The 26,059-nt window shown below is 38.2% G+C and overlaps 2 protein-coding genes, 1 long non-coding RNA gene and 1 pseudogene across 4 annotated transcripts in view; 2 read left to right on the forward strand and 2 right to left on the reverse strand.

The window, feature by feature from the left end:
- LOC139182261 (uncharacterized) overlaps nt 1-9,978 on the forward strand; it is a 41,972-nt gene extending 31,994 nt beyond the window's left edge. The window contains exon 2 of the long non-coding RNA XR_011565918.1: nt 4,236-9,978. This is a non-coding gene — a long non-coding RNA (uncharacterized lncRNA). The remainder of the gene's footprint in view (nt 1-4,235) is intronic.
- Nucleotides 2,844-2,950, reverse strand: LOC139185375 (U4 spliceosomal RNA; annotated as a pseudogene).
- A 531-nt stretch (nt 9,979-10,509) lies between the features above and the next one.
- On the reverse strand, nt 10,510-13,917 carry CGGBP1 (CGG triplet repeat binding protein 1). Its single transcript, XM_019965113.2, has 3 exons — nt 13,760-13,917; nt 12,970-13,174; nt 10,510-11,095 (listed from the first exon to the last, which is right to left on the reverse strand). Exon 3 carries the CDS (start codon nt 11,074-11,076, stop codon nt 10,573-10,575), a length of 504 nt encoding a protein of 167 aa, XP_019820672.1. The 5' UTR covers nt 11,077-11,095; nt 12,970-13,174; nt 13,760-13,917; the 3' UTR covers nt 10,510-10,572.
- Nucleotides 13,918-14,056: 139 nt separating this feature from the next.
- Nucleotides 14,057-26,059, forward strand: part of ZNF654 (zinc finger protein 654) — an 87,539-nt gene continuing 75,536 nt past the window's right edge. For both annotated transcript variants that reach the window (XM_019965415.2, XM_019965347.2), the window contains exon 1: nt 14,057-14,461. In XM_019965415.2, coding sequence (XP_019820974.2) covers nt 14,273-14,461 — 189 coding nt within the window. In that variant the 5' untranslated portion in view covers nt 14,057-14,272. The remainder of the gene's footprint in view (nt 14,462-26,059) is intronic.

Below are 26,059 nucleotides of genomic sequence, written 5' to 3' on the forward strand. Positions count from 1 at the left end.
CCTCTTGATGAAAGTGAAAGTGGAGAGTGAAAAAGTTGGCTTAAGTTCAACATTCAGAAAACTAAGATCATGGCATCCGGTCCCATCACTTCATGGCAAATAGATGAGGAAACAGTGGAAACAGTGGCTGACTTTATTTTGGGGGGCTCCAAAGTCACTGCAGATGGTGACTGCAGCCATGAAATTAAAAGACACTTACTCCTTGGAAGGAAAGTTATGACCAACCTAGATAGCATATTCAAAAGCAGAGACATTACTTTGCCAGCAAAGGTCTGCCTAGTCAAAGCTGTGGTTTTTCCAGTAGTCATGTATGGATGTGAGAGTTGGACTGTGAAGAAAGCTGAGCATTGAAGAATTGATGCTTTTGAACTGTGGTGTTGGAGAAGACTCTTGAGAGTCCCTTGGACTGCAAGGAGATCCCATCAGTCCATCCTAAAGGAGATGAGTCCTGAGTGTTCATTGGAAGAACTGATGTTGAAGCTGAAACTCCAATATTTTGGCCACCTGATGGGAAGACCTGACTCCTTTGAAAAGACCCAGATGCTGGGAAATATTGAGGGCAGGAGGAGAAGGGGACGACAGAGGATGAGATGGCTGGATGGCATCACTGACTCAATGGACATGAGTTTGGGTAAACTCCAGGAGTTAGTGATGGACAGGGAGGCCTGGCGTGTTGCAGTCCATGGATTGCAAAGAGTTGGACATGACTGAGTCACTAAACTGAACTGAACTGAGGATTGACTAATCTCTTTGCAGTCCAAGCGACTTTCAAGAGTCTTCTCTAGCACCACAACTTGAAAGCATCAATTCTTCAGTGCTTCTTTATGGTCCAAGTCTCACATCTGTACACGACTACCATAATATTGATTATACGGACCTTTCTTGGCAAAGTGATGTCTCTATTTTTTAATATGCTGTCTAGGTTTGTCATAACTTTCCTTCCAAGAAGCAAGGGTCTTAGTTTCATGGCGGCTCTCACCATCCACAGTGATTTTGGAGCCCCACAAAATAAAATCTGTCATAACTTCCACTTTTCCCCATTCTATTTGCCATGCAGTATTTTGGCTGCCTCATGCGAAGAGTTGACTCATTGGAAAAGACTCTGATGCTGGGAGGGATTGGGGGAAAGAGGAGAAGGGGACGACAGAGGATGAAATGGCTGGATGGCATCACTGACTCGATGGACGTGAGTCTCAGTCAACTCCGGGAGTTGGTGATGGACAGGGAGGCCTGGCGTGCTGCAATTCATAGGGTCGCAAAGAGTCAGACATGACTGAGTGACTAAACTGACCTGATCTGATCTGATTTGCCATAAAGTGATGGGACCAGATGCCACGATCTTTGTTTTTTGAACATTTTTTCACTCTCCTTGTTGTTGTTGTTCAATGACTAAGTCATGTTTGACTCTTTGTGACTCTGCTAAGAGTCACTGCAGCAAGCCAGCCTCCCTGTCCATCAGCAGCTCCTGGAGCTTGCTCAAACCATGTCCATAGAGTTGGTGATGCCATCCAACCATCTCATTCTCTGTTGTCCCCTTCTCCTCTTGCCTTCTATCTTTCCCAGCATCGGGATCTTTTCCAAGGAGTCAGTTCTTTGCATCAGGTGGCCAAAGTTTTGGAGTTTCAGCTTCAAATGAATATTCAGGACTGATTTCCTTTAGGATGGACTGGTTGGATCTCCTTGCAGGCCAAGGGACTCTCAAGAGTCTTCTCCAACACCACAGTTTAAAAGCATCAATTCTTCAGCACTCAGCTTTCTTTATAGTCCAACTCTCACATCCATACGTGACTACTGGAAAAGCCATAGCTTTGACTACACGGTTGTTGGCAAAGTAATATCTCTGCTTTTTAATATTCTGTTTAGGTTGGTCATAGCTTAAAAAAACAAGTGTCTTTTAATTTCATGACTGCAGTCAGCGTCTGCAGTGATATTAGAGCCCCAAAATATCAAGTCTTTCACTGTTTCCATTGTTTCCCCACGTGTTTGCCATGAAGTAATGAGACCGGATGCTCTGATCTTCGTTTGTTGAGTTTTAAGCCAGCTTTTTCACTCTCCTCTTTCACTTTCATTAAAAGGCTCTTTAGTTTTTTGCTTTCTGCCATGAGGGTGGTGTCATCTGCATATCTGAGATTATTGATATTTCTCCTGGCAATCTTGATTCCAGCTTGTGCTTCATCCGGCCCATCATTTCGCATGTTGTACTCTGCATATAAGTGAAATAAGCTGGATGAGAATATACAGCCTTGATGTACTCCTTTTCTAATTTGGAACCAGTCTGTTTTTCAGTGCCCCTTTATAACTGTTGCTTCTTGACCTGCAGAGAGATTTCTTAGGAGGCAGGTCAGGTGGTTTGGTATTCCCATCTCTTGAATTTTCCGCAGTTTGTTGTGATCCACACAAAGGCTTTAGTATAGTCAATGAAGCATAAATAGATGTTTTTCTGCAATTCCCTAGCTTCCTTTATGATCCAGCAGATGTTGGCAATTTTTTCTCTGGTTCCTTTGCCTTTTCTAAATCCAGTTTGTACATCTAGAATGTCTCAGTTCACATAGTGCTGAAGCCTAGCTTGAAGGATTTTAAACATTACCTTGCTAGTGTGTGAAACACGGGCAATTGTACAGTAGTTTAAACATTCTTTTGCACTGCCCTTCTTTGGGATTAGAATGAAAACTGACCTTTACCAGTCATGTGGCCGCTGCTGTTTTCCAAACTTGCTTACATATGAGTGCAGCACTCTAAGTGCCTCATCTTTTAGGATTTTAAATAGCTCAGCTGGAATTCTGTCACCTTGCGTAGCTTTGTAGTAGTGCTTCTTAAGGCCCATTTGATTGCACAAGCCAGGTACATCTAAAAGTGTGAATTAATGACTACATGGAATCTAGTTTTCAATTAGCAATAATCGCGCCTCGGATAAACCTCATTGGCTACGATACTGCCACTGCGCAAAGCTTACATGGAATCTAGACATGAATTTCCTACTTACAACTCTTGTGATCTCACAGTGAGTTGATAATATTCTGTGTTAGTCAAGGAATAGTTGTGCTATTCTTAAATAGCATAAAAATCCACAAGGGAAGAAGATGAAAAAGCATCAGAGGAGAAAAAGGAAATCAGATAGGAAAGAAAATTTAGGGACTGATGGCTGTTGGTAACAGGGAAAGACTGTATCTTATTTGTTTTGTGTTACTATTATACTAAGTATTGGGTTGGCCACAATGTTTGTTCCATGAATGTGGAAAAATGTGAAGAAACATAGTGGCCAACCCAACAGTAAAGAAACTACTGTTGTGCTATGGGGGTAAGCAAGGAGATGTTAGGTCATCCCCTAGTAGAAAAAGAGTATTCAGAAAAATGTTCATTCCACAATAGCAACCTTCATGGAGAGGAACAGAATTAAATTACCAATGATTATCAGACATGGAGTTCCAGTCCTGATATAGTGCTGGTTTTCTGAAGTAGGATATTAAGGTGTTACATAGAGAACCTACCCAGTGATATTTTATGACATTCATCTTATTATCCTTACCTGACAGATTAGGAAATACCTACAGGGTTTTAGCAGTTTAATATTAGATTTATATTTGTCATAGTTATTATTGAAACATTGTGTAGTAGTCCTTATAACTGCTGTAAAAAACTAGAAAATTTAGGCTATTTATAGAATACAGATACTAAAGTCATAATTTTGAAACTGATTCCCCATTACATACTTAGAAATGCATAACTTGGGGAAAAGAAAATGACTTTACTTTGTAAATATACAACTAAATTTTATGAAGGTAAATTTTAAAGAATTTAAAATGATGTATAAAAATATTTGTTCATCTATTAAAATTTTTTAGTAATCTCCTTAATAAGGTAGATGAATTATGTGATATTGCTACTCTTTACAGTTTGGATATAACTGTTATGGTAGCATGTTTCAATGAAGTCTACTATTTATTCTATGTGTGTGACACAGATAACATGTGCTTGTTTTAAGTCAACATACAAGAGTGTGTAAAACAAGGTAAATATTGCCCCCAGCCCCATTCAATACCACCACTTGTTAGTAATCTTAATCTGAATCATCTGGTGTATGTTTGTTTTTTTTTTACCACATAAAAACATATTGTGCTTTGCATAACATTGTTTTTCTCCTCCAAAATACACTTTGTATTTATATGTGCGTGTGCGTGTGTGTGTATACATATATATAAATTTAACATTGTGTCTCTTTTAATCTATTCTTTTAGATCACTTGAATAGTGTCATGATGGTGGGCTGCCATCTGTGGGGTCGCACAGAGTTGGATATGACTGAAGCAACTTAGCAGCAGCAGCAGCCAGTACTGCTGGATTCATAGCACTTGCAGTTTTTTTTATGATTATAATATTAAAATGAACTTTTAACGTGTATCTTTATACATTTGCTATTTTCTGTCTGATATATTCATAAAAGTGGAATTTGTTAGATTAAAAGGAATGCATAAAATTATTATTACTACTGAATAGGTACTAAATGAGCATAGTAAGAAAAAAATAAAGTCACTGTGTTCTATTACATATTGATTCCTTGTATGCTTAAACAGACAAGATTGTAGAATCTGTCATCTGATATATGCATCAACTCAGGAGGTTGGATCATAATCATCATTAGTGTCTAATCGATGAAGTACATCAGTGACTATCTTGACATCCAGTATTCAATGACACTTGATTTATCATGGGCATTGCAGGAAAATGTGGCAGGTTCTTATATTACAGGCATTTATATTGGTTGGTCCCATTGTTGAATAGGGCTTCCTTGGTGGTTCAGATGGTAAAGAATCTGCCTGCAATGCAGAAGACCCTGGTTCTATCCCAGGTTTGGGAATATCTCCTGGAGAAGGGAATGGCAACCCACTCTAGTGTATTCTGGCCTGGAGAATTCCATGGACCGAGGAGCCTGGTGAGCTACAGTCAGTGGGGTCACAAAGAGACATGACTGAGTGACTCACACTTTCACTTTCACTGTTGAACAGATTTTAATATAGAAATTCATATTTTATGGATAAAACACACTACCAGATTTTCAAAGGATATGAAGACAATTTGAGAATTTTCATTTTTATTGCTTCTGTACAAAATAAGACTGGGACAATCAAGATAAAATCAATGATAAGTGTTTTGTTGGTAATTTACTAGTCTTACAAGGAATTGGTTTAAAGAGGTTGGCTAGAAAAGACATTCGCTCTTCCACTCTTCTGCCCCCATCGCTGTGTTGTGGCAACAAATCTTTATTTTCTCTCATGTATCCCCAGTGGCTAGAGTAGCTTCAAGCACACGATAAGAACTAAGTACTAGTTGATTGCATATTACTCATGTTTAACCAAGAACTTGAAGCCATGAACTTTTATGATTCCAATCAAGAGTGCGCCAAGCATTCATCCTAAGTAGTATGCATATAAAACAAGTGAAATCAAGTAACATGATGGAAGTCATGCCATACGTATAAAATGCATGACAAGTCCTGTTCTATTTGCTAGTTTTAATCTTCACTGGGCTAGGTTAGCTAGTCTGATCCCAGGAACATTTTTGCATCATGAGATACCATATTATAGGTGCATGCTGCTGCTGCTGCTGCTGAGTCACTTCAGTCATGTTCAACTCTGTGTGACCCCATAGACGACAGCCCACCAGGCTCCCCCGTCCCTCGGATTCTCCAGGCAAGAACACTGGAGTGGGTTGCCATTTCCTCCTCCAATGCATGAAAGTGAAAAGTGAAAGTGAAGTCGCCCAGTCGTGTCTGACTCTTAGCAACCCCATGGACTGCAGCCTACCAGGCTCCTCCATCCATGGGATTTTCCAGGCTAGAGTACTGGAGTGGGTTGCCATTGCCTTCTCCGTTATAGGTGCATAATACAACTCAATTTACACAGAAAAGGAACTATTATGAAACTCAAAAGCACATACATTCAATTGGTTTACATTTAATAAAGGTTATGATGAGATTCTTTAGGCAAAATGAAGATAAGTCTCTGATGGTTTGGAGATACTAAACTGGAAACAAGAGTATTGACAAATTTCTTAAGGCCCTACCTACCATTTTGACTTCAGAAAAAAAACAAGTCAATTACTTTATAAATTCACTGAAAGTCGAAGTCGCTCAGTCGTGTTTGACTCTTTGCAACCCCATGGACTATATAGCCTGTTAGGCTCCTCCATCCATGGGATTTTCCAGGCAATACTAGAGTGAATTGCCATTTCCTTCTCCAGGTGATCTTCCCAACCCAGGGATGGAACCCGGGTCTCTCGAATTGCAAGCAGACTCTTTACCGACTGAGCTGCCAGGGAATCACCAAAAATATAAATTCATTAATATTTTACAAATAGCAGTAAATAGGACTATTTGCCCTCAAAACTATGTAAAATAAGACAGTTTCCACTTCTATACATTTTCCTCCAGTGCTGAATAAGGATATAGCAAATCTTTCAAAATCCCACTAAAACTTATGAGATGCAAATTAGGACCTTGTCTTCCATTGTTAGTAGTTCTAAAGGTAGAAAATTATAGTATGTTTCCAATTAAAAGTACTGATTAAGTGTATTTAAATATTACCTATATAATTTTAGGGGAAAGGGGCTATCTGTAGCTATGATGTGAATTTGATTTGACAGAATGTATGCTTTGATACTGGGGGTAAGGACCAATAATCCTTCAGAGATGTAACTAGTAGGAAAATAAATCTATACTCATAAAATTTTATTATCTGTTGGAATTATGAAATATATGCTGCTGTTGCATCGCTTCAGTCGTGTCCGACTCTGTGTGACCCCACAGACGGCAGCCCACCAGGCTCCCCCGTCCCTGGGATTCTCCAGGCAAGAACACTGGAGTGGGTTGCCATCTCCTTCTCCAATGCATGAAAGTGAAAAGTGAAAGTGAAGTCGCTCAGTCGTGTCCAACTCTTAGCGACCCCATGGACTGCAGCCCACCAGGCTCCTCCGTCCATGGGATTTTCCAGGCAAGAGTACTGGAGTGGGGCTATTGACCCACAAAACAAAACATGCTTTCAAAAAATTCTGAAATAATTTTTGAAATTTATTTCTAAAAGTCACAGAGACAAAACTTTAAAAGCAACAATTTATAGTAAGTATACATGCATGAGCAAAAAAAATAAGCAAGGGAATACACAAATGAACATAGTAAAATTTTAATGAATACAGTATTCTGGATATAAGTAGAATACCACTACGTAAGAACTGTATTTACCTCAGAAATCTATGGTAGTATGGATTGAGATAAACCAGGCTTAGGATAGTCACTTCACTATTCACATTTTAATCAGGGTGGACTAGAAGCCAAAACATTTTAGGCTAAGATTCTCAATTAAATTATAGAATGAATTTTCTATTTAATAAACATGTTTGAAAGTCATCTGTACTCATTTAAAGGCAGCTGGGGCAAGTCAAACCACAGAGAGCCCTTACAAAGACTAAGCACCAAATGACAAATTGTGGCTTTTGTTTTGGGCCACCTTACAGTTTTTTAAAATGTATTTTCCATTAACATTTACATACAGATTCTTTTCAGGCAAAAGATCTGACTGTGGAACTTTCTGCTTGAAGATCTTGCCAACTGTCACTTACAATAGTTTTTAAGCAATGAATACTTCTGAACAATCCCAAGCCGATACTTAATTGGTTAGTTTTAAGATGCAGAACTTTAAAGTATTTTGGTCCCTGAAAAGTCATTAGGGCCAAATGCCTTAACTGGAAGTAGCATTTGTTTAAAATAAAAGAAGTCTTACTCAAAGATGATAATGAATAAAATAACTATTTAGGCTCCAATACGCAATCTTTCTAAATTTTCACCCTGTAAGAAATGATTATAATGTCTTTCAGGCTTGCTATATGCCCCAGAGAATCAAAAGAAACCAATAAGGAATTTAACATTTCAACAAGTTAGGAACTATTTACTGTAAGCATATAGTGAAATTCTGGAAGACATACTACCATACTTTGAGAAAACGCTATTTTAACAGGTAAGCATGTGTTGAAGGCAGTTTATAAACGAAACGTAACAAATCTTATCTTTATGCATACAACTTATAAAATAGAAAAAAATGTGCTATTTTTTTCCAATAGTATAGCATCACACTAACACTATAGTTAAGATTGAAAGCGTCTGTACACATGTCCACTACACGCCACTGCAGCATATGCCTCTTAGATATTGTTTGTTATCCAACGTATGCCAACCATGGTTTCACAGATTTGTACCAGTTTGAGCAGGCTAACACAATCATTCTGCCTTATCTATTTAACTATGAAGTAAAGTTAACCAGTTTCAGGGAACGAAAAATTTCACAATCAGTAAAGAAACATATTAAACCTCCACAACAGGATGGAAAACGCTTCTAAGGACATGATATAATTCTAACAGGATAGATTATGCCTCTAGATATAGTGAATGTGTGAAAAGTTAGGAGCCTGGAGAAATACATCAAACTATAGGGGACCTAAATGACTACCAAATTAGGTTTAACTACTAAATACTCGAATGTGAACTACTGGTGTTTTTCTGGTACATCCTCCAGTTTACTGCTGAGGACTACTCAGAGCTGTTCTGCCACTACGTGTTTGCTGTCAGTGCAAACTAGCATCTACATAGGGAGCTGTCTGATTCATGAGTCTTGAAAAAATCAGAATGATTGTTTATCTAACCTTATCTTTGTATTCCAAAAAGAACACTATAAAACTCAATTATTTTCCTAGCTTTGTAGATCTTGTACCATCTTAGATAATTCAAATCAAACATGGTTGCCTGCAAACCTTTTATTAGAGGAAGTAAAAACAAAGTACATTTTGGTTAGGTTTTGCTGCTGGTCTCCTCTTGCATGTGCTTTATCAAGGAGAGCACTATTCTGGGCATTAATTGTGCTACTTTAACGTAACTGAACATGAGAAAATCTGGTAGCTCAAATTTTGACAAGTGATTTTTTTTTTTTGGTGGCAGGCTTGTTTAAAAACAACCAAAAAACCTCACATAAATCTAAAATCAGATGGGCACTTTGACAATCCAAACTAGGAACTTAAATCTACCAAAAAAGATATAGAAAGCTGTTTCTGAAAAACATCTTTTTCTTACTCACTTTGGCTTTTTTAAAATGAAGATTTGCGGTAAAATGATCTCAAGGATAGCTCCCTCTACATCACATAGGGCATCAATTATCAGTGCTTTAATAGAAATATATTTTATAAACCCTTTTAACTTGAATGTTTTCAAAGAATTTAAGACTTTTTTCTTAAAGCTCTAGTCCAAGTTTTCCGCTGTTCAATTTTTAAAAAATATATTTTGGGTATCCAACAAAGATGACAACTGGGCTAAGCTACTTTAATAACCTTACAGGATAGTGAAGTTCAGATAGAGCTCATTTCCTGAACATGGTTGACCTTTAACAGAACTGATTTATTTCCTCACCCAAACAGTTATGCAGGATACTGCCAGATCGCCACTACAAAAAAACCTTGCCAGTATTTCTAGACAATGGTTTATCATCTATGTTTAAAAACCTTGTACCACCAGAGGCAAAGCACATAGAAATGAAAGTAAGTACACTTATTTCTAGTCTATTTATCTAAACTTTTATAAAATCATATGGAAAATTAACGCATAAAAAGTAATCTCCTTATTATCTGATTTGTCAGCCAAAAAGTAATTGCTAATTCTCTGTAAAAACAGGAAACTCAATCATAGAACATCTACTTGTTTAAATTAAAATGCCAATCTTGAAGTTTTTTAATACCATGACATAAAAAAAGAAGTCTGCAAATTAAGGATGACACTTGAAATGAAAGCTATGTTTCAAAAATCTGTTTATAGTTAGAGACTAAAATCGTATCACTGCAAAATTCCCAGTGGCTTTGGCACTGCCAGTAAGATTTCAGTCTTTTGGTCACTTGAAGCTGCTACTAAATACAACAAGAAGCCTTAAAAAAAAAAAAGGGGGATAAAGACAGTGAGGAACTGAAGGATAGTTAAGGTAACTATATCATATACAAGTAAAGCACAGTCTGCAATAAACAGTCTTTTTCTGCTAGGAATCTGAAGATGTAAGAATAGTTTCCCACCCTCCCTTCTTTTTTGAGGATCCTCTAATCAGGGAAATAATTTCTTTAAGTTACTGTGAGTGGTATTGCCTGGCAGCAGCTTCAATTTCCTAAGCTAGTCGTCAATCCAAGTAATTAAGTAATCTCACAAGGAATAATTATACATGGCAACAGGGTAAAAAAGCAGGGCAGTTCTTCCATGCACAAACATTTCAGGAGAAAAACCATCAATTTTAAAGATAACCATCAGGTTCCAGGTATCCTAGCACACTCTAAACCCTAAGTTTTGCTTTACACCATTGGTGACTAAAATTAACAATACATTTTGCAGTGAGTTTTTTTTTTTTAATTTTTTGCCTGCCACTGTATATACATTGCAAAACTATTCTGCATCACATGATTTAAAATGAAATAAATATAAAAATGAACCACACAATCAACACATAACTTTTAATACTCCACATTATTTATCTTGATCACAATGGTGGTAACCTCCTTGTCAACAATCTTGTGAGTTAAGGAGCTGATTCTCATTCTCGTATCCATCAGGCAGGTATGCTCTCCTCAGTTGGTCTGACTTGGGTATGGAGCCTCCATTCTTCACATGGCGAGACAGGAAAGCACGGACTGCTGGATGATCAGCCTTCTCAAGTGGGATATTGGCTTCCAGGCACATTTTCACAAAGTCCTGGATAACACTGACTTTCTCTGTTTGCGCAGTACTGTTGCACTGAAGCGATGCAGTTAGAGGCCTCTGCTTCTTTCTCACATTCTGCTCTTCAAATTCTGCCTTCCTCTTGGTATGAGTCTTTGACTTGAGGTGGTCACTAATGGCAGACTTGCGAACATGATTCAGAACCACATTGCAAGAAGTGCAGAAGAGCTTTCCTCCATCTTCGTGCAGCTCACCTCCAAACTCAGTGACTCGATCCAGGGGGGTCACATACAAAGCAGTCTTAGAACGGTTTCGAGCAGGTGGTGCTGTTACTACAAATCGTTCCATTCTGACTTTGAATGGGGTTCTTTTAAGATAAGAGAAACAAAGGTAAGCGTTATAACACTTCATGCAGGAAGCAAAAATAAAAGGTAGGTTTAAACATTTTAAGATTAAAAGCTTCAGAAAATTTAATTCAAATTATTATTAATAGACTTGTCTATTAAGTTTTAACTTACCTGAAATATGTTAAGGGAAGGGAAAACCAGAGCAAATTACTAGTAACAACTAAGTCCATTCCTTGATTTTGATGACATTAAATTCTAACCATTAAAAAAGAACTCCAACTATCATAGATGTCACTATCCTTTAGAAAAATCTAACCACAGGTCTACATTAATGGTATCAATTGTATGAATCTGAGCTAATTTAGATGTGTGTTCAATTTTAAAAGAACTTTGTTCCTGTCACAATTCTGGAACGACAGATTTTAGGAAAACAACTGCAAGGAATTATGTACAAAATTTATTCAAACAGGTGAGCCATTAAGCTGGTATAATTCTATATGGAGATGAATATAATTTCTAAAGTTGTTCTGAGAAGAAAGTAAAAGTCAAGAAAGGACACAGGCCAAATGTGATTAAAAGCAGCAACAATGACATTAAATTTTACAGTCAAAATATAGAGCTCAAATTAGTCTAATGTATATACACCTCTACTAAGACACCTTTCCAAAAAGTGATAGTCAAGCTATGCAAAGTAGCTTTTCTAACACTTTTGTTTACATCAAAGAGTAATGTTTATATTTGCTAATATTTCATTTATTAACTATTAAGTTAGACCAAAACTAAGAACTTAACACAGTATCTCATACATGATGGATGCTCAATCACAGTTTGTTTGATATGGGATAATAAGTGATCATTTTCACAAATATTTAACTCAGAAACAACTTAATAATTTCTCAATTTATCCCAACAACAGATTTTTCTGATCATTGCCAAAATCATAAGGTTACGGCCACTGAAATCTTGAGATAACAAAGGTTGTAAATGATAACCATTTGTTGGATTAAACTCTTAAATTAGTCCAGATAAAAGAAACTGAAGTGAATTTCATAGATTTCAGGACGGAATTCTGTTCCGTTTAAATAAACTAGAGAAAAATTCCCAGGTGTGTTCTGAAGAACTATGCTTTATAAGCATAATAAAAAACATTGGAGTATTCCATTAATCTATGCTACAGAATTCATAGCTGATTAACATGAAATATCTCAAAAGAATTTATGTATTAGACACCTGTGGACATAACCTCAGAGAACTCAACATTTCCCAGTATTCTTGGAAAGTTTAGGCTGTAATAGGTTTAATTTTTTTTTCCAATAAAAATCTGTTAACCCAAGGCTTTCATGTGTCAAATATTATTTAGGATATAGGTTTTCAATTGCAGAAGACAATTCCTGCGTACTTAACAGTGAATTACCACTACACATATTTGTACTTTATGGTATGTGTTGTAGAATCTTATACCAAGTCAGTCCCAATTATAATGAATGGTTCCAACCTCTTTATGGAAAACATTACATATTTGTGACTAGTGATGCTTAAATCATTCTATGTTTAAAGTCTATCTTTGGATTTCAAACTGTAAACAATTACCTGTTCGTTATTCTCTGAAGCATAAAACACGCAATCACTTGTGTTAATATGAAAGGCCTATTCATTACAAAATCTTGTAAGTTTTTTAGTACATTTGTGTTACTGCAGAGGCAAGTATCTACCCAGTAGAGGTTGCTCGAGTTTACAGAACCGAAGAACAAAAGTGTTTACCATAGAAGTAAAGATATTTTAAACGAGGAAGTTAAAAAGTTAAGGCCAGTAATTGGCCAACAAAAGAAAAGAAGCAAATCATTTACTGGATAAAAATAAAACTCATCAGAAGTTTTCAAGTTTAAATGTTTACCGGATGAGTTTCCAGTTTTTTTCGTCTTGATACCTAGCAGTGAAGGGTCTCCAGCGCAAAACCAAAGACGCATTAAATCCTGGCACTTTCCGTTTGTTCAAACCCGGATATGCCTTCAAATCAGTTTTTCAACAAGTGGTGATGGGGAAACAGTTTCTGGGCTTGCACCCTATTTTCCCTGAGGTGCTGGGAAGTCATGCCTTTACTGTAAAACACGAAAAACAAATGGAAAGAAAAAATGGAGGGGGGGAAGAAGAGTGGATGAAAAAAAACGAAGAACGTCCACAACAGCCACCACGCAGGTGTGTTTAAAATCATCCTAGTTAAGTCCATAAATCCGGATCCCAACGTTTACCCCAGCTCTCCTCAGCCCAGTCCCTCCTCAGTCGTCCGCCCCGATCTGAGCCTCCTCGAGTGCCCCAGCCCCAGGGATCGGGAGGAGGGAAAGGCGGGGCTCGCGACGCTCCCGGCGTCTAGACTCCCTCCTCCCGCGCGGAGCCCAGCACGCCGGCGTCTCACCGCCCCTGCCCGCTAGCTGGGTAGGGCCGAGTCCCAGCTGCCGGCCGTGGGCCCGGGAACTCAACAGCCGAGTTGGCGGCAGTCTCAAGGGAGGAGGCGGCAGGCGCCTGGCGGAGGCGGCCGCTGTCAGGTTTCCCGTCCCCTCCCTCTTCCTCCCGCCGACAACGGCGCCCCGGCCCCGCCCCCGGCTCCCGCTCGGGACGGAAGGCCCCGGGCCCAAAGCCCGCACCAACGGCCGGGCCCACCCTCGGCCTCCCTAGCTTCTCGGTACCGTAGGATCTGGGCCGTCGCTAGGGGAAGTGGACGATACACGGCCGGAAAGGAAAGGAGGAGGAAGAATAGGAGGAGCAATAGGGAGAGGGAGGAGGACCAGCCGCCGCCGCCACCGCCGCCGTCGCCGCCGCTGTTGCACGAACGAGCCCCGCGGCGGCCGCCGTGTCCCCCGCCGCGCCCCGTCCTCCTGTGCCGCCAGTGGCAGAGCTCGTAGGCGGCCCCCAGCAACCGCCGAGCAACATTGACCAACGGACTCCAAGTCTATCAAACAGACGGCAAATTTGACCAATAGTGGTAGAAGGGCGGACATGTGCATGATTGGCGGCTAGCATCCTCCAATGAAAACCGGGGGCGTGGGTGGGCGGAGCCGGAAGTAGAGCCAGCCGAGAGGCCCCTGTCCGGCTGGGGAGGAGAGAAGGGGGAGGGAACTAGAGGAGGAGGAGGAGGTTAGCCGAGGCAGCTACAGCGGCGGCGGCGCAGGGGTTGGTACGCGCTGGGCGGCGAGAGCCTCATGGCGGAGGAAGAGAGCGACCAAGAGGCCGAACGCCTCGGAGAAGAGCTCGTGGCCATTGTGGAGTCCCCGCCAGGCCCAGCCGGGCTTAGAGCTGCGAGCGACGGCAGAGGCGGCGCTGGCGGCGGCAGCTGCGGTGGTGGCGGCGTCGGGATCAGCAGTCGGGATTACTGCCGACGCTTCTGTCAGGTGAGGCGCCCGTCGACCGCCCGCCCGGACTTGTCAGCGGTCCTGGGCCTCCCTGCCTCTCCTGCTCTTCTCGTCTCCGAATCTGGGCTGTGTCCGGCGCTCGCGCCACCGGCGCAGCGAGGAGCGTTGAGGATGAAGCTCCCCCCTCCACCTATCCGGCTTGGGGTGGGGGTTGGGGGGCGGGGAGCGGGTTCGGGATGACCCGCGCAGGTTTAGGGTTGCGGAGAAAGTGAGAGTTTGTCCCGGGTGGAGGGGTTGTACCGGAGGGTCAGCTGGCAGGAAAGCTCTGTACTGACATGCCTCCCCTGCCCCAGACAGACCCCTTTCTGCCCGAGGGTCCCGCCTTTCTTGTGTTTCCTATCCTGTTTCTTGTCACCTCATTTGGAGTCTCTGGCAACATATCTTGCCTTCCCTTCTCCGCCCCTTGCCCCCCGTATTCTCCCCTTTTTCGGATATGGAAGGCGTGCCATCTCTCTACCGCCCCCTCTCCTGTCATCGCCACCCCTCCCCCTCTGCTAGGGTCTCCTGTCATCCCCTCACGAGATCCCGCTGGGCTAGTTCTCCAGTTGGCTTAGGCGCTGACCCACAGTGATTTAGTTACTTTTTTGGAAGGTGGGGCTAAGGCCATGGGATTGTCATCTTTCCTTTTCTTACTCCTTTCCCCGATACACACAAGCTCTTTTCTAATAAACTGCTAATAGAGAAAGTAGCTTTCCTGAAACTATTGCTCTGGTTACATCACCACCACCCCCTCTTCCTTTAAATTATAGTGTATTTTATTTAGCCTGTGAAAAAAAACAACAAAACAGTGTCTGAACAGTGACAGTAAATTACTTACTTGGTCGACAGCCACAACGATTTGATGTATTTAGAACGTTTAAGCATAATCAAATATTAAAGTACCATATTTGTGCAGGGGTAGAATTTATGTAACGTATACATTTACATCTGCATATATTTATAGTTTAACATTTTGTTCTCTTTCATAGCACTATTATTTTGCAAACTCTTGGGAAAAAATTTAATTGCTCCTTTTCCATCTCATTCCTTTGTTTATTATCTTGGATGTATAGGATTCAAATCTTGGTTCCACTACTAGCTGTGTTATCTTAAACAGATTACTTAACCTCTTTGTGCCTTAGTTTCTTTACCTTCAAATCCGGATAGTAATTAAACGAGTGAATATGTGAAATCCTTTGGATCCTTTACATATTAAAGTTAGCCATTAATTTCATTCTGGTAGCAAGTAAGAAAGCTAAGCAGAAAGGAGCATCATGTTTGCTGAAATTTGATTTTATGTCTTTCCAAGCATTGAGAGATTGCTTAGAAAAAAGGGTGGGGTTGACATTTTCAGGGAGATTTCATCCCCTTCTTCTCCAAAATAGATAAGTTTGTTTGATGGTGGAAATTGTCTTGTTATACGGGATATGTGAGTTTTCTTTGGCATTGCTCTCTATTTAGCAACTTTCTTAAAAAAATTTTTTTTTTGTATTGGCATTCAGAATTTAAAGGTTGTATCTTTACAGAGCTTGTCCTCTATATTTTACATGTAGAAACCATGTTTTCAGTAGATTATTTACCTGCAGGAGTTTTAAACGGCTGTAAAATTGTTACAATTGATCTTTTTAATAGCATCACAGACAGAAAGTATCTTTATCTATATTTTGCTTTTTATATCATTAATGAGCATCTTGGCTTTGGTTACATTTAGCTTTGTAAATTTATTTGCTGTAGAATGCAAAATTTAGTTTGAGGGCCAGAACATTTTTGGAGAACTTTTAATTACTTTCCTTCTATTTCTTGAAACTAACTTTAAGAACAAATGAATAAATTTAGCTTGTGAAATACAGTGTCTGAATAGTGACAGTAAATTATTTTAAGAACAAAAGAAGTTGACTATTTTATAAAACCCCACTACATCCTAAAATATCCAAGGAAATAAAAGTAAACAGGAAGAGCTTTATATTGCTAAATTATGAGTGTTATACTGACATACTTTCATGTTACCAACTTTTACCTGAAATCTCATAACATATTTTATAATACTCTACATTACCAAAAGATCTCTTCTTAGGGTTCCTATCCTGGTTCCACCTTGGAGGTGAGCTTTGTGAAGTACTTTTTTGTGTTAAAACTTCAAGATGGAATAAAAGATTACCTGAATTAAGTTGCATTTTAAGACTGATTAATAGAATTCTAGTATAATAATTATGCTTTATTTGCTAGTAAGGGAATACAGTGTAATTCCTAAAGATTGTTTATTTTTAAATATTTGGTTTCCTAATATTCGCTAAGGGTAACTTGCCTTCATTAGTAAATTACTAGTTGTGAGTAATCCATAAAATGGATAACACGTACTTGAGTTGGTGACAGTTAACTCAATACATGAATTAAACACACAGCCTTGTAAAGTTGAGAAGAAAGGCTCTAATTTTTCTTCCTCCTATTAGAGAGAAATATGAATCAAAATTTCTTGGCAGTTAGTTGTGTGGGTGAAAGGAGAGGAAGGAACACTTCTTTTCAAGAATAGTTTTGTGTCTTACCACAGGGAAGAGTAAAACAGAAGACTGTAGATAATAAAAGTGAAAAATTATGCATGCATTCAATGCATTTGATGATAAACTTTCTATTTGAGAAACAATACTAGTAATTTAAAATCTCAAACTAAGGGGATAATCGCTTAGCCTATAACTGATTTTTGAGATGTTGGATTTGGGAGACTGAAAATGTTCATTTCCAGTTGCATTGGAATTGGCCCTTAGCTGATATTTAATTTGAGGATGAAAGGAAGAGAAATGTAATTTTTATTGAGGGCCTACTAACTCTTAAGGCCTTCATATAGGTCTTGTTACGCAAGTTACATTGTTGAAATTGAGGCCTGAGCAACTTAATTTGTCAGGTGAACAAGCTGGGATTTTTGGACCCAACCTTCGATTTTTTCTGAACTATAGATTGAAATTACAAATGAATCCTCAAATAATTATAAAGTGACTTTTATTTTTTTTTGGTCAAGTTGTACAAGAGAGAAGAAAAACTTACTGAAGAACTCAGGGAATAATGGATGGAAAATTTTTAAGGTATTCTTTCATTATGCCACAGTATAAAAAATATTCCAAGTAACAGTTAATTATCTCCGATTTCTTAGGGGCTGTGAACATTTCCCCCATACCTGAAGGCTGTGGTAATTCAACTTAATTTTGTTGCTAGATACATTGAAAATTTTTATCACAAATTATAAATTAAGTAAGTTAAAGATACCCTTCTTAGTTCAGTGCTAGAATGGATATAGTGAATGATATATAAGTATTTCTGAAAGCACTTCAATATGTTGATTAAAATAGACTTTAAAATCCTTTCTTATTATAGTGGGGTTAAATAGCCATCCCATGAGGATGTCATAAGTATAAAATGAGAGAATGAACGTGAGGTTCTCAGTACTATACCTAGCACACAGATAGGCTTAAATAGATAGAGGCTATTAATATTTCTCACATGTGAAGTCCTCTGAAGGTTTAAGAGGAACATTAGAGATAATCTAATCTGTAGGTCACTTAAAGTTTGTATCCTGCAGTAAACCTGAGAGGGAATTTAGAAATGTTACAATTCTAAATTGTTAATTAACTAGAAAAGCCAAATGTTCCTAATGAAGCACTAACTGATTTGCAAAAATGAGTATATTGTTTTTCAGATTTTATTTCTTGTAGCAGACATTGGGCAACATCTGGAGCTATTTGTGATTGTCTTACTTGGGGGCTTGCTATTGGCATCTAATGCGAAGAGGCCAGAGATTCTGAGCATCTTGCAATGTACCGGGCAGCTCTAACAGCAAAGAATTATCTGGTTCATAGTGGTCAATAGAATCATCGACAGAACTATCTGGTGCCAAAGTTGAGAAACCCTGCTATAACATTACTTTGGAACTCTTAGTGGATACTCTGTCTTGAAAGAAAGTATTTAATCATCTCATCAAATAATTTTAAGCAGCTAGCGTGCATCCTGGGTAGCAAGAAGGGCTTCCCAGGTAGCTCAGCTGGTAAAGAATCTGCCTGCAATGCAGGAAACCCCGGTTTGATTCCTGGGTTGGAAAGTTCCCTTGGAGAAGTGATAGGCTACTTATTCCAGTATTCTTGGGCTTCCCTAGTGGCTCAGATGGTAAAGAATCTGCCTGCAGTGCGGGAGGCCTGGGTTCGATCCCCGGGTTGGGAAGATCCCTTGGAGGAGGGCATGGCAACCCACTCCAATATTCTTGCCTGGAGAATCCCCATGGACAGAGGAGCCTGGTGGGCTACAGTCCCTTGGGTCGCAAAGAGTCCCACCCGACTGAGCAACTGAGCACAGCACAGTGTGTAGCAGGCACTTTAAACAGATAAACAATCTAACAGAAAAAGAGTTCACTTCATAGTTTTACAAACTACATGCTCATGCCTCTTTAAATTAAAACTTAATTGTTTTAGGAAAATACAACCCTATCTCTTAGTCTTGGTATAAAGTTCACATAATATAGTTTCTTGAGCAGTTACTAGGAGTATAATAATACATTTTTACTATTCCTGGAATTATTTGTTGATTTAGTTTTATGTTTTTGCATGTGCTTTGTTTATTAATAAGTCATATAAGACTTAAAATTGAGTTATTGCATTTTGCTGCTAGAAGAAGTTCAGTTCAGTTCAGTTGCTCAGTCGTGTTCAACTCTTTGCAACCCCATAAACCGCAGCACGGCAGGCCTCCCTGTCCATCACCAACTCCCGGAGTTTACCCAAACTCATGTCCATCGAGTCAGTGATGCAGTCCAGCCATCTCATCCTCTGTCTTCCCCTTCTCCTCCTGCCCCCAATCCTTCCCAGCATCAGGGTCTTTTCAAATGAGTCAACTCTTTGCATGAGCTGGCCAAAGTATTGGAGTTTCACCTTCAACATCAGTCCTTCCAGTGAACACCCAGGACTGATCTCCTTTAGGATAGACAGGTTGGATCTCCTTGCAGTCCAAGGGGCTCTCAAGAGTCTTCTCCAACACCACAGTTCAAAAGCATCAATTTTTCGGCGCTTAGCGTTCTTCACAGTCCAACTCTCACATCCATACATGACTACTGGAAAAACCATAGCCTTGACTAGATGGACCTTTATTGGCAAAGTAATGTCTCTGCTTTTGAATATGCTATCTAGGTTGGTCATAACTTTCCTTCCAAGGAGTAAGCGTCTTTTAATTTCATGGCTGCAATCAAGATCTGCAATGATTTTGGAGCCCCAAAAAGTAAAGTCTGACACTGTTTCTACTGTTTACCTGACTTAAATAGTTTAAATGAATACATATTTATTTCTCATATGAAAAGTCTTGAATGGTTAGTAGGAATGATATGGTAGCTTTATCATCATTTGTTCTTTCTTACTAGTCATCTTTATCGTCTATCCAAGTTTGCCTCATGATCCAAAATAGTTGCTGAAGTTCCAAGCATCAAATCTCAGTTCCATGTAGCAGGAATGGGGTGTCTCTGGGGTAAGCCAAAAACATCTTGCTGTAAATTCTACTCAGTAGCTTTGATTTCCATCTTGTTAGCTAGTGCCATCTGAAAAGAATGTTACGATATATTTTTGTATTTTTCTCCTGGATAAACACATGCCTATGATTCCCTTGTGGATCAGCTGGTAAAGAATCTGCCTGCCATGCGGGAGACCTGGGTTCGATCCCTGGCTTGGGAAGATCCCCTGGAGAAGGGAAAGGCTACCCATTCCAGTATTCTGAACTGAAGAATTCCATGGACTAAGTCCATGGGGTTCCAAAGAGTCTGACAGGACTGAGCAACTTTTACTTTCACATGATTCTGTTAATAAGGAAGGAAGAAAATAAGAATGGATATTGTAGAGGCAACCTTTTTTTGTTTGTGTTTTTATTTTTCTTTTTCCTATTTTGCCACAGATTATAATAAAAAAATAGCGGTCATACTCTTGTCCTGTTCCTTCCCCACATAGTCCCCGGAAGTAGTCACTTGGCAATTCTTTTAACAAGTATGATGTTTACCTCCATGTTATTTATTTATTATAATTATTGTAATAATGAAAAACAAAACAAAGTGAATCCTAGACCTTGTTGGCTATATTTAGGGAGCTAAATACTTTGCTATTTTTTATGCTTTTTCTTTCCCCCTGGAGAAGGAAATGGTTACCCACTCCAGTATTCTTGCCTAGAGAATCCCATGGACAGAGAAGTTTGGCGGACTATAGTCCATAGAGTTGGACACGACTGAAGCAACTTAGCAGTATGCTTTTTTTGGTTGACTTTCAGGTTGACTTTCAATTCTTTCAATTATGAAAGGTAGACTTTCAGCATTCAGTTCCGTTCAGTCGCTCAGTCGTGTCCGACTCTTTGCGACCCCATAAATCGCAGCACACCAGGCCTCCCTGTCCATCACCAACTCCCGGAATCTACCCAAACCCACGTCCATCGAGTCGGTGATGCATTGAATACTACTAATTGTTCATAATGACATTATTTGTAATAGCACATTATTAAAAATTAGCTAATAACAAAAGTTAGGAAAATGTTAAATTTAATGGAATCCTTTCTCCTAACAGTCATGTGTTGTTGTTTAGACTCTTGTGATCCCATAGAATATAGCCTTGCCAGGCTCCTCTGTCCATGGGATTTCCTAGGCAAGAATATGGGAGTGGGTTCCGATTTTCTTCTCCAGGGTCTCTTCCTGACCCAGGAGTCAATCCATGTGTCCTGCCTTGGCAGGCAGATTCTTTACCACTGAGCCACCTGGGAAGCCCCTAAGAGTCATTGTTTAAGGGATATTTATTCATATGGGAAATTGTTAGTCGCATTATAACAACAGAAAAAGACACTGAAGGCAGGTGATATCACTTTTGTAAATAAAAAGACCAAAAAAAAATCAAATTGTAAACAGTGGATAATTTATTAGTGATATGTTTATAGATGAATATTTTTCTTTACATTTATTTTATTTTTTTGTGTTTGCTTCATTAAATCTACTATCTTTATAATCAGAGGAAAAATAAAATATAAAAAAACTTTTTATTTTCTCCCTATTTCACAGATTGCTTATTTTCTGTGAATAAATGCAAGAATATTTTGAGCATGATGAAATTTGAACTCCTTTGTTTCTGAAAAATATGTGAAATGCTTTTTTAAAAAAAATGAATTGGTTTATAATTTTAGGTTAACCAATGACAGCCTAAACTTAAATAACTTCTTTATATACAGTCTTGCATTAAAATATATATTCATTACTGCTTTCTAATAATCACCCATAACATTGGGTTAAAGAAATTTATTTCAGTTTTTGTAGATAAAATGGTAGAAGAAAATACTTTTAAATGAAGTCATTGCTTTAAAACTTCGAGTGATACCATTATTTTACAGTTCTGCCAAACAGACGTTAAGGCACTAATTGTACTGTTATTGTTGGCACTGATCTTTATTTTCTTGCCAAAATTTGATAAACTATACCTTTAGCAATTACAAATAAAAGCAAAAAAGAAAACTTTAAAGAAAGATATGGTAAAAGGTGTATATGTATTTGAAAAATAAAATATGATCAATAAAATATGGTCAATTAATATGCTATTTAAAATGTATATTGGGATTCCCTAGCAGTCTAGTGATTAAGACTCCATGCTTCCATTGCAGGGGGCATGGGGTCAGTCCCTGGTCAGGGAACTAAGATATCACATGGCTTGCAGCCAAAAGTTGTTGTTTTAATAAAGTATATATTAATATGTAATGAGCAGGATATTAGGCCATTTGAAATCTAATATAATTTATTAAAATACTAACTCTAGTTATATTTTTACAATATCTAGTCTGATTTGGAGAGTATTTTTACAGTTTGTAATTTCAAAGGAATCTAATACAAGGAAGTCTTCAGCTTCCATGTAATATGTATCACCTTTATTTTTTAGCTTATCTCTGACAGGTTGGTTCATCATTTCAGCTGTAAACTCTGTTCAGTAATAGGTCAGCTCTCTGGGATGAGACCCAATCAGCATCACCTGTTTAGCACTGTGGTGGAACACTTGGTGGCAACTAAATATGAGAGGAGGTCAATCTGTATAATGTGTGACATAAGATCCTAAAGTTCAGTATATTGACACTCATATACCAACCACTTAATACCTTCAATTCCCCAAAGCAGTGGTGAACATGAAAAACAGTTGAAAGGCTTTGTGTTTAAACAGTAGAAAAAAAAGTGATTGATGTTAGGGTTGATGCTTATTGTTTATAAAATTGGCCCTCCATATCCATGGCTCTATAGCCCCGAGTTCAGCCAACCAGAGATGAAAAAATATTGGGGGGAAAATTCCAGAAAGTTCCAAAAAGCAAAACTTGAATTTGCTGCACACTGGCAACTATTTACATAGCATTTACATTGTATTAGGTATTTAAGTAATCCACAGATGATTTAAAGTATTTGGGAGAATATGTGTAGGTTATATACAAATACTATACCATTTTAAATGAAACACTTGAGCACCTACAGATTGGGTATCTGTGGGTGGGGTAGAGGTTTTGGAAATGATCCTGGAACCAGTCTCCCAAATCCTGATGAATGACTATATAAGGCATTGGTCATATAGTGATAATCAAACAGGCACTGTCCCTGTTTTAGTGTATAGCTATAACTTTGATCAGGTCTATGAAGAAAAAGTATATATAAAATGCAGGCGCCTGCATTCTCGGGCAAGTTGACTTTGACTGAGATTCTTTGCTTTAGTTTGTTGAATTTAAGGTGTCTCCAAGGAGAGATCTTAAAGATGATTGGCTTTACATAATCCGGAGCTCAGAAGTGAGGTCTGGTCAGTCATAGTTGTGTGGATGGTATTTGAAGCCATGCATGTGAATGAGCTCACATAAAAAGATAATATAGAGAAAAAGACTTAGAAGTGAAGAAACTCCACAGTTAAATGGCCTATTAGAAATATTGAGACTTGATAAGTCTGAGAAAGATTAAAGAGCTTGGAGAAAACCAGGTAACTATGGTGAAACAGAAGATAAGAATGAAGGATGAAGTGAATGGTAATTGGTATCGAAAACTATTGAGGTCCAACCATTGAATTAACATGGAGATCTTTGGTGACTTTAAGCAAAGCTCTGTTTTCATGTAATTGATGGGAGCAGGAGTCAGACTGGAGTAGTTTGAGGAGTGGGAAGCAAAGATGTAAATAGTAATATAGATATAAAGGAGATGGGAAGATATGGGTGGAAACTGGAGAAATTGTGGCTTGAAGGTGAAGTTTTTTTTTTTATTTTTCCTAAAATAGTTGAGAATTTGTTGTGCTTAAAATTGGATGAGAATGATTCATTTGAAAGGAAGAAATAATGAAAGAAGAGATAATCTGTAAAATAAGATCCTAAAAGGGAAAGGATGATAAGATTCAAAGCACAAATGGAAGAGGTGCTTTGTATAGGAGTTTTGGGGTAGGTGGAAGCTTCATCTCTTGAGAGTATATGGGGGTGGTTAGAGATTTAAAGTGAACAGAAGTCTAAAATGGTAGCTTCTTAAAGAGATAGATTTAATTGACCTGCAGAACCATTTGAGTTTGCTGATTTTGAGAACAGAGTGACCATTAGTCTGTATTTTTGTTCCTCAGGGCTTGTCTGGGTAGGTAAAGGCATGGAGAACTTGATGAGCTGTATTTATTCAGTGTTGAGTGATACACTAGAATTGATTAGTTAATTAACTTTGAGAGAGAAGGGGACATCCTCCTTTTCTGGCTACATTTATGGTAAAAGAGAAGTGAAAAGAGAAAGAAATTAGAGAAGTAGTTGTATCAGTAGATATTAATAGATGGGTACACAACATTGTTCTTTGTACCTTATATATGTGTGTATGTATTTGATACTCTGATAAAACATGTACACAATTTACTAATACATAGTTCTATAACTGGAGTTTACTAAAATTAACCCATATCTGTTTTAGTTACCCTGAAGTTAAAACATTTTAAATATTCACTAACCACTTGTCAATGATTTGCTATGTGTGTGTTATATTTTTAGTTATCAGAAAGGTTTACTTATTTTATTGAAGTTTATGAATATAAGTGATATTTTGAGTGTTTTCTGTGTGTCAGATACTGTGATAAGTGTTTTACCTCTTCTGTCTCATTTAATCCACTACCCTATGTGGTATGTGCCATTATTCTCATTTTAAAGTTTAGAAAATTTTAGACTAAGAGAGATGAAATGGCCTAAGTCAGATTGGAATCTTGGCCAGTCTGTCAAGAGCCTGTATACTTAACCATTCAAGTATACATATATATTATATCTAGGAATAAGCATTCAGTATCTATTATAGTATCTGTGCATATATATCAGTATATACTATACTTAAGCAATTATTGAGTGGAAGTAGTGATTTAAAAATACTCAAGGCAGCAGAAACTAAAGATGTTCATGAATGCGAAAGAGAGAAAAAAACTAAACTTAAGCTATCAGAAGTTCTCTCTAATAAGTGATTTTCAAACTTTTTATTTTTTCCCCCAACCCACTTGAATGGGATATGCTTCTCTCTGAAGCAGTGGCTCACTGTAGTGGTCATTTTTAAAATGCAAGAGTTAGTGATGATTACAAACCTAGTAGTTTGAAGGCTGGAGGGTTATGGAATATATTTCAGATGTTTTTCTTAATGATTAAAATTTTAAAGTTTGTCTCTCCATATTATTTAGATTAACCTTGAATGTCTTGAAATTTTACTAACGTAGAGCAGTGGCTGTGCATTTTTAGACTTTATTATCCTTTGCCATGTTTTGGAAACTTGCCAAAGATCTCTCAGGTTATAGAACTCATCAGTAAAGTCATATTCCATACACAATGAGGGTGTGGTGAAATGGATATCTCATGTTCAAATGATGGGAGCAGAAATCACCACAAGCTTTCTGAACCATAATTCATCAAAATAGATTAGAAACATTAAAAATAATTTGTACTTTTTGACTTACAACATTAATTTCTGAGAAATATAAATTTGGATATAAAGCAATTCATTGTAATATTAACTGTAATTAAAGGAATGAGTTGAAAATGAAAACGCAACCAGAACAGCTAAAACAGCTGAACATTTTTCAACCTCGTAAACTATTCAGCCTTAAAAAATGTTCTCAATGACTATATAATGACCTAGGAAGATAAAATATAATGACTAAAAAATTAGGTGGAAAAATTTGTTTGTAGGAAGACTATACAGTTTGAATATAGGCTGGTCCATTCTCACCAGATGCACTGTATTTTAGAGGGGGGTGGTGCTGTAAATAAAAATCAAATGAGCTACTTCACTAGAGACAGGATTTCTTGAAGATAAACTATAGGAGTCATTTGTGACTTCAGGAAGTCTGTGAACTCTAAAAGTATTTGCAAAAGAAGTGTACTTGCATTTCCTTGGTGAGCAAGTGTAAAGTTTTTGTTTTTTTCTCAGATTCTCCTAAGAATTTCAAATCTTACTAAACAAATACAGACCACAGTCATTCAGATACACCAACAAGTTATGAACCTTTGCTGCAAGCCATTGTGATATAAGCAACACTGCCTGCTTTTGCAAATAAAAATTTATTGGACTTTGCCCGTTCACTTCTGTATTTTCTA

Source organism: Bos indicus, chromosome 1 (assembly GCF_029378745.1).
Source record: "Bos indicus isolate NIAB-ARS_2022 breed Sahiwal x Tharparkar chromosome 1, NIAB-ARS_B.indTharparkar_mat_pri_1.0, whole genome shotgun sequence".
Classification (NCBI taxonomy): Eukaryota; Metazoa; Chordata; class Mammalia; order Artiodactyla; family Bovidae; genus Bos; species Bos indicus.

Excerpts from the sequence above, each read along its gene's own strand:
- CGGBP1 (XM_019965113.2), bottom strand. The coding sequence starts at position 11,076 with ATGGAACGATTTGTAGTAACAGCACCACCTGCTCGAAACCGTTCTAAG.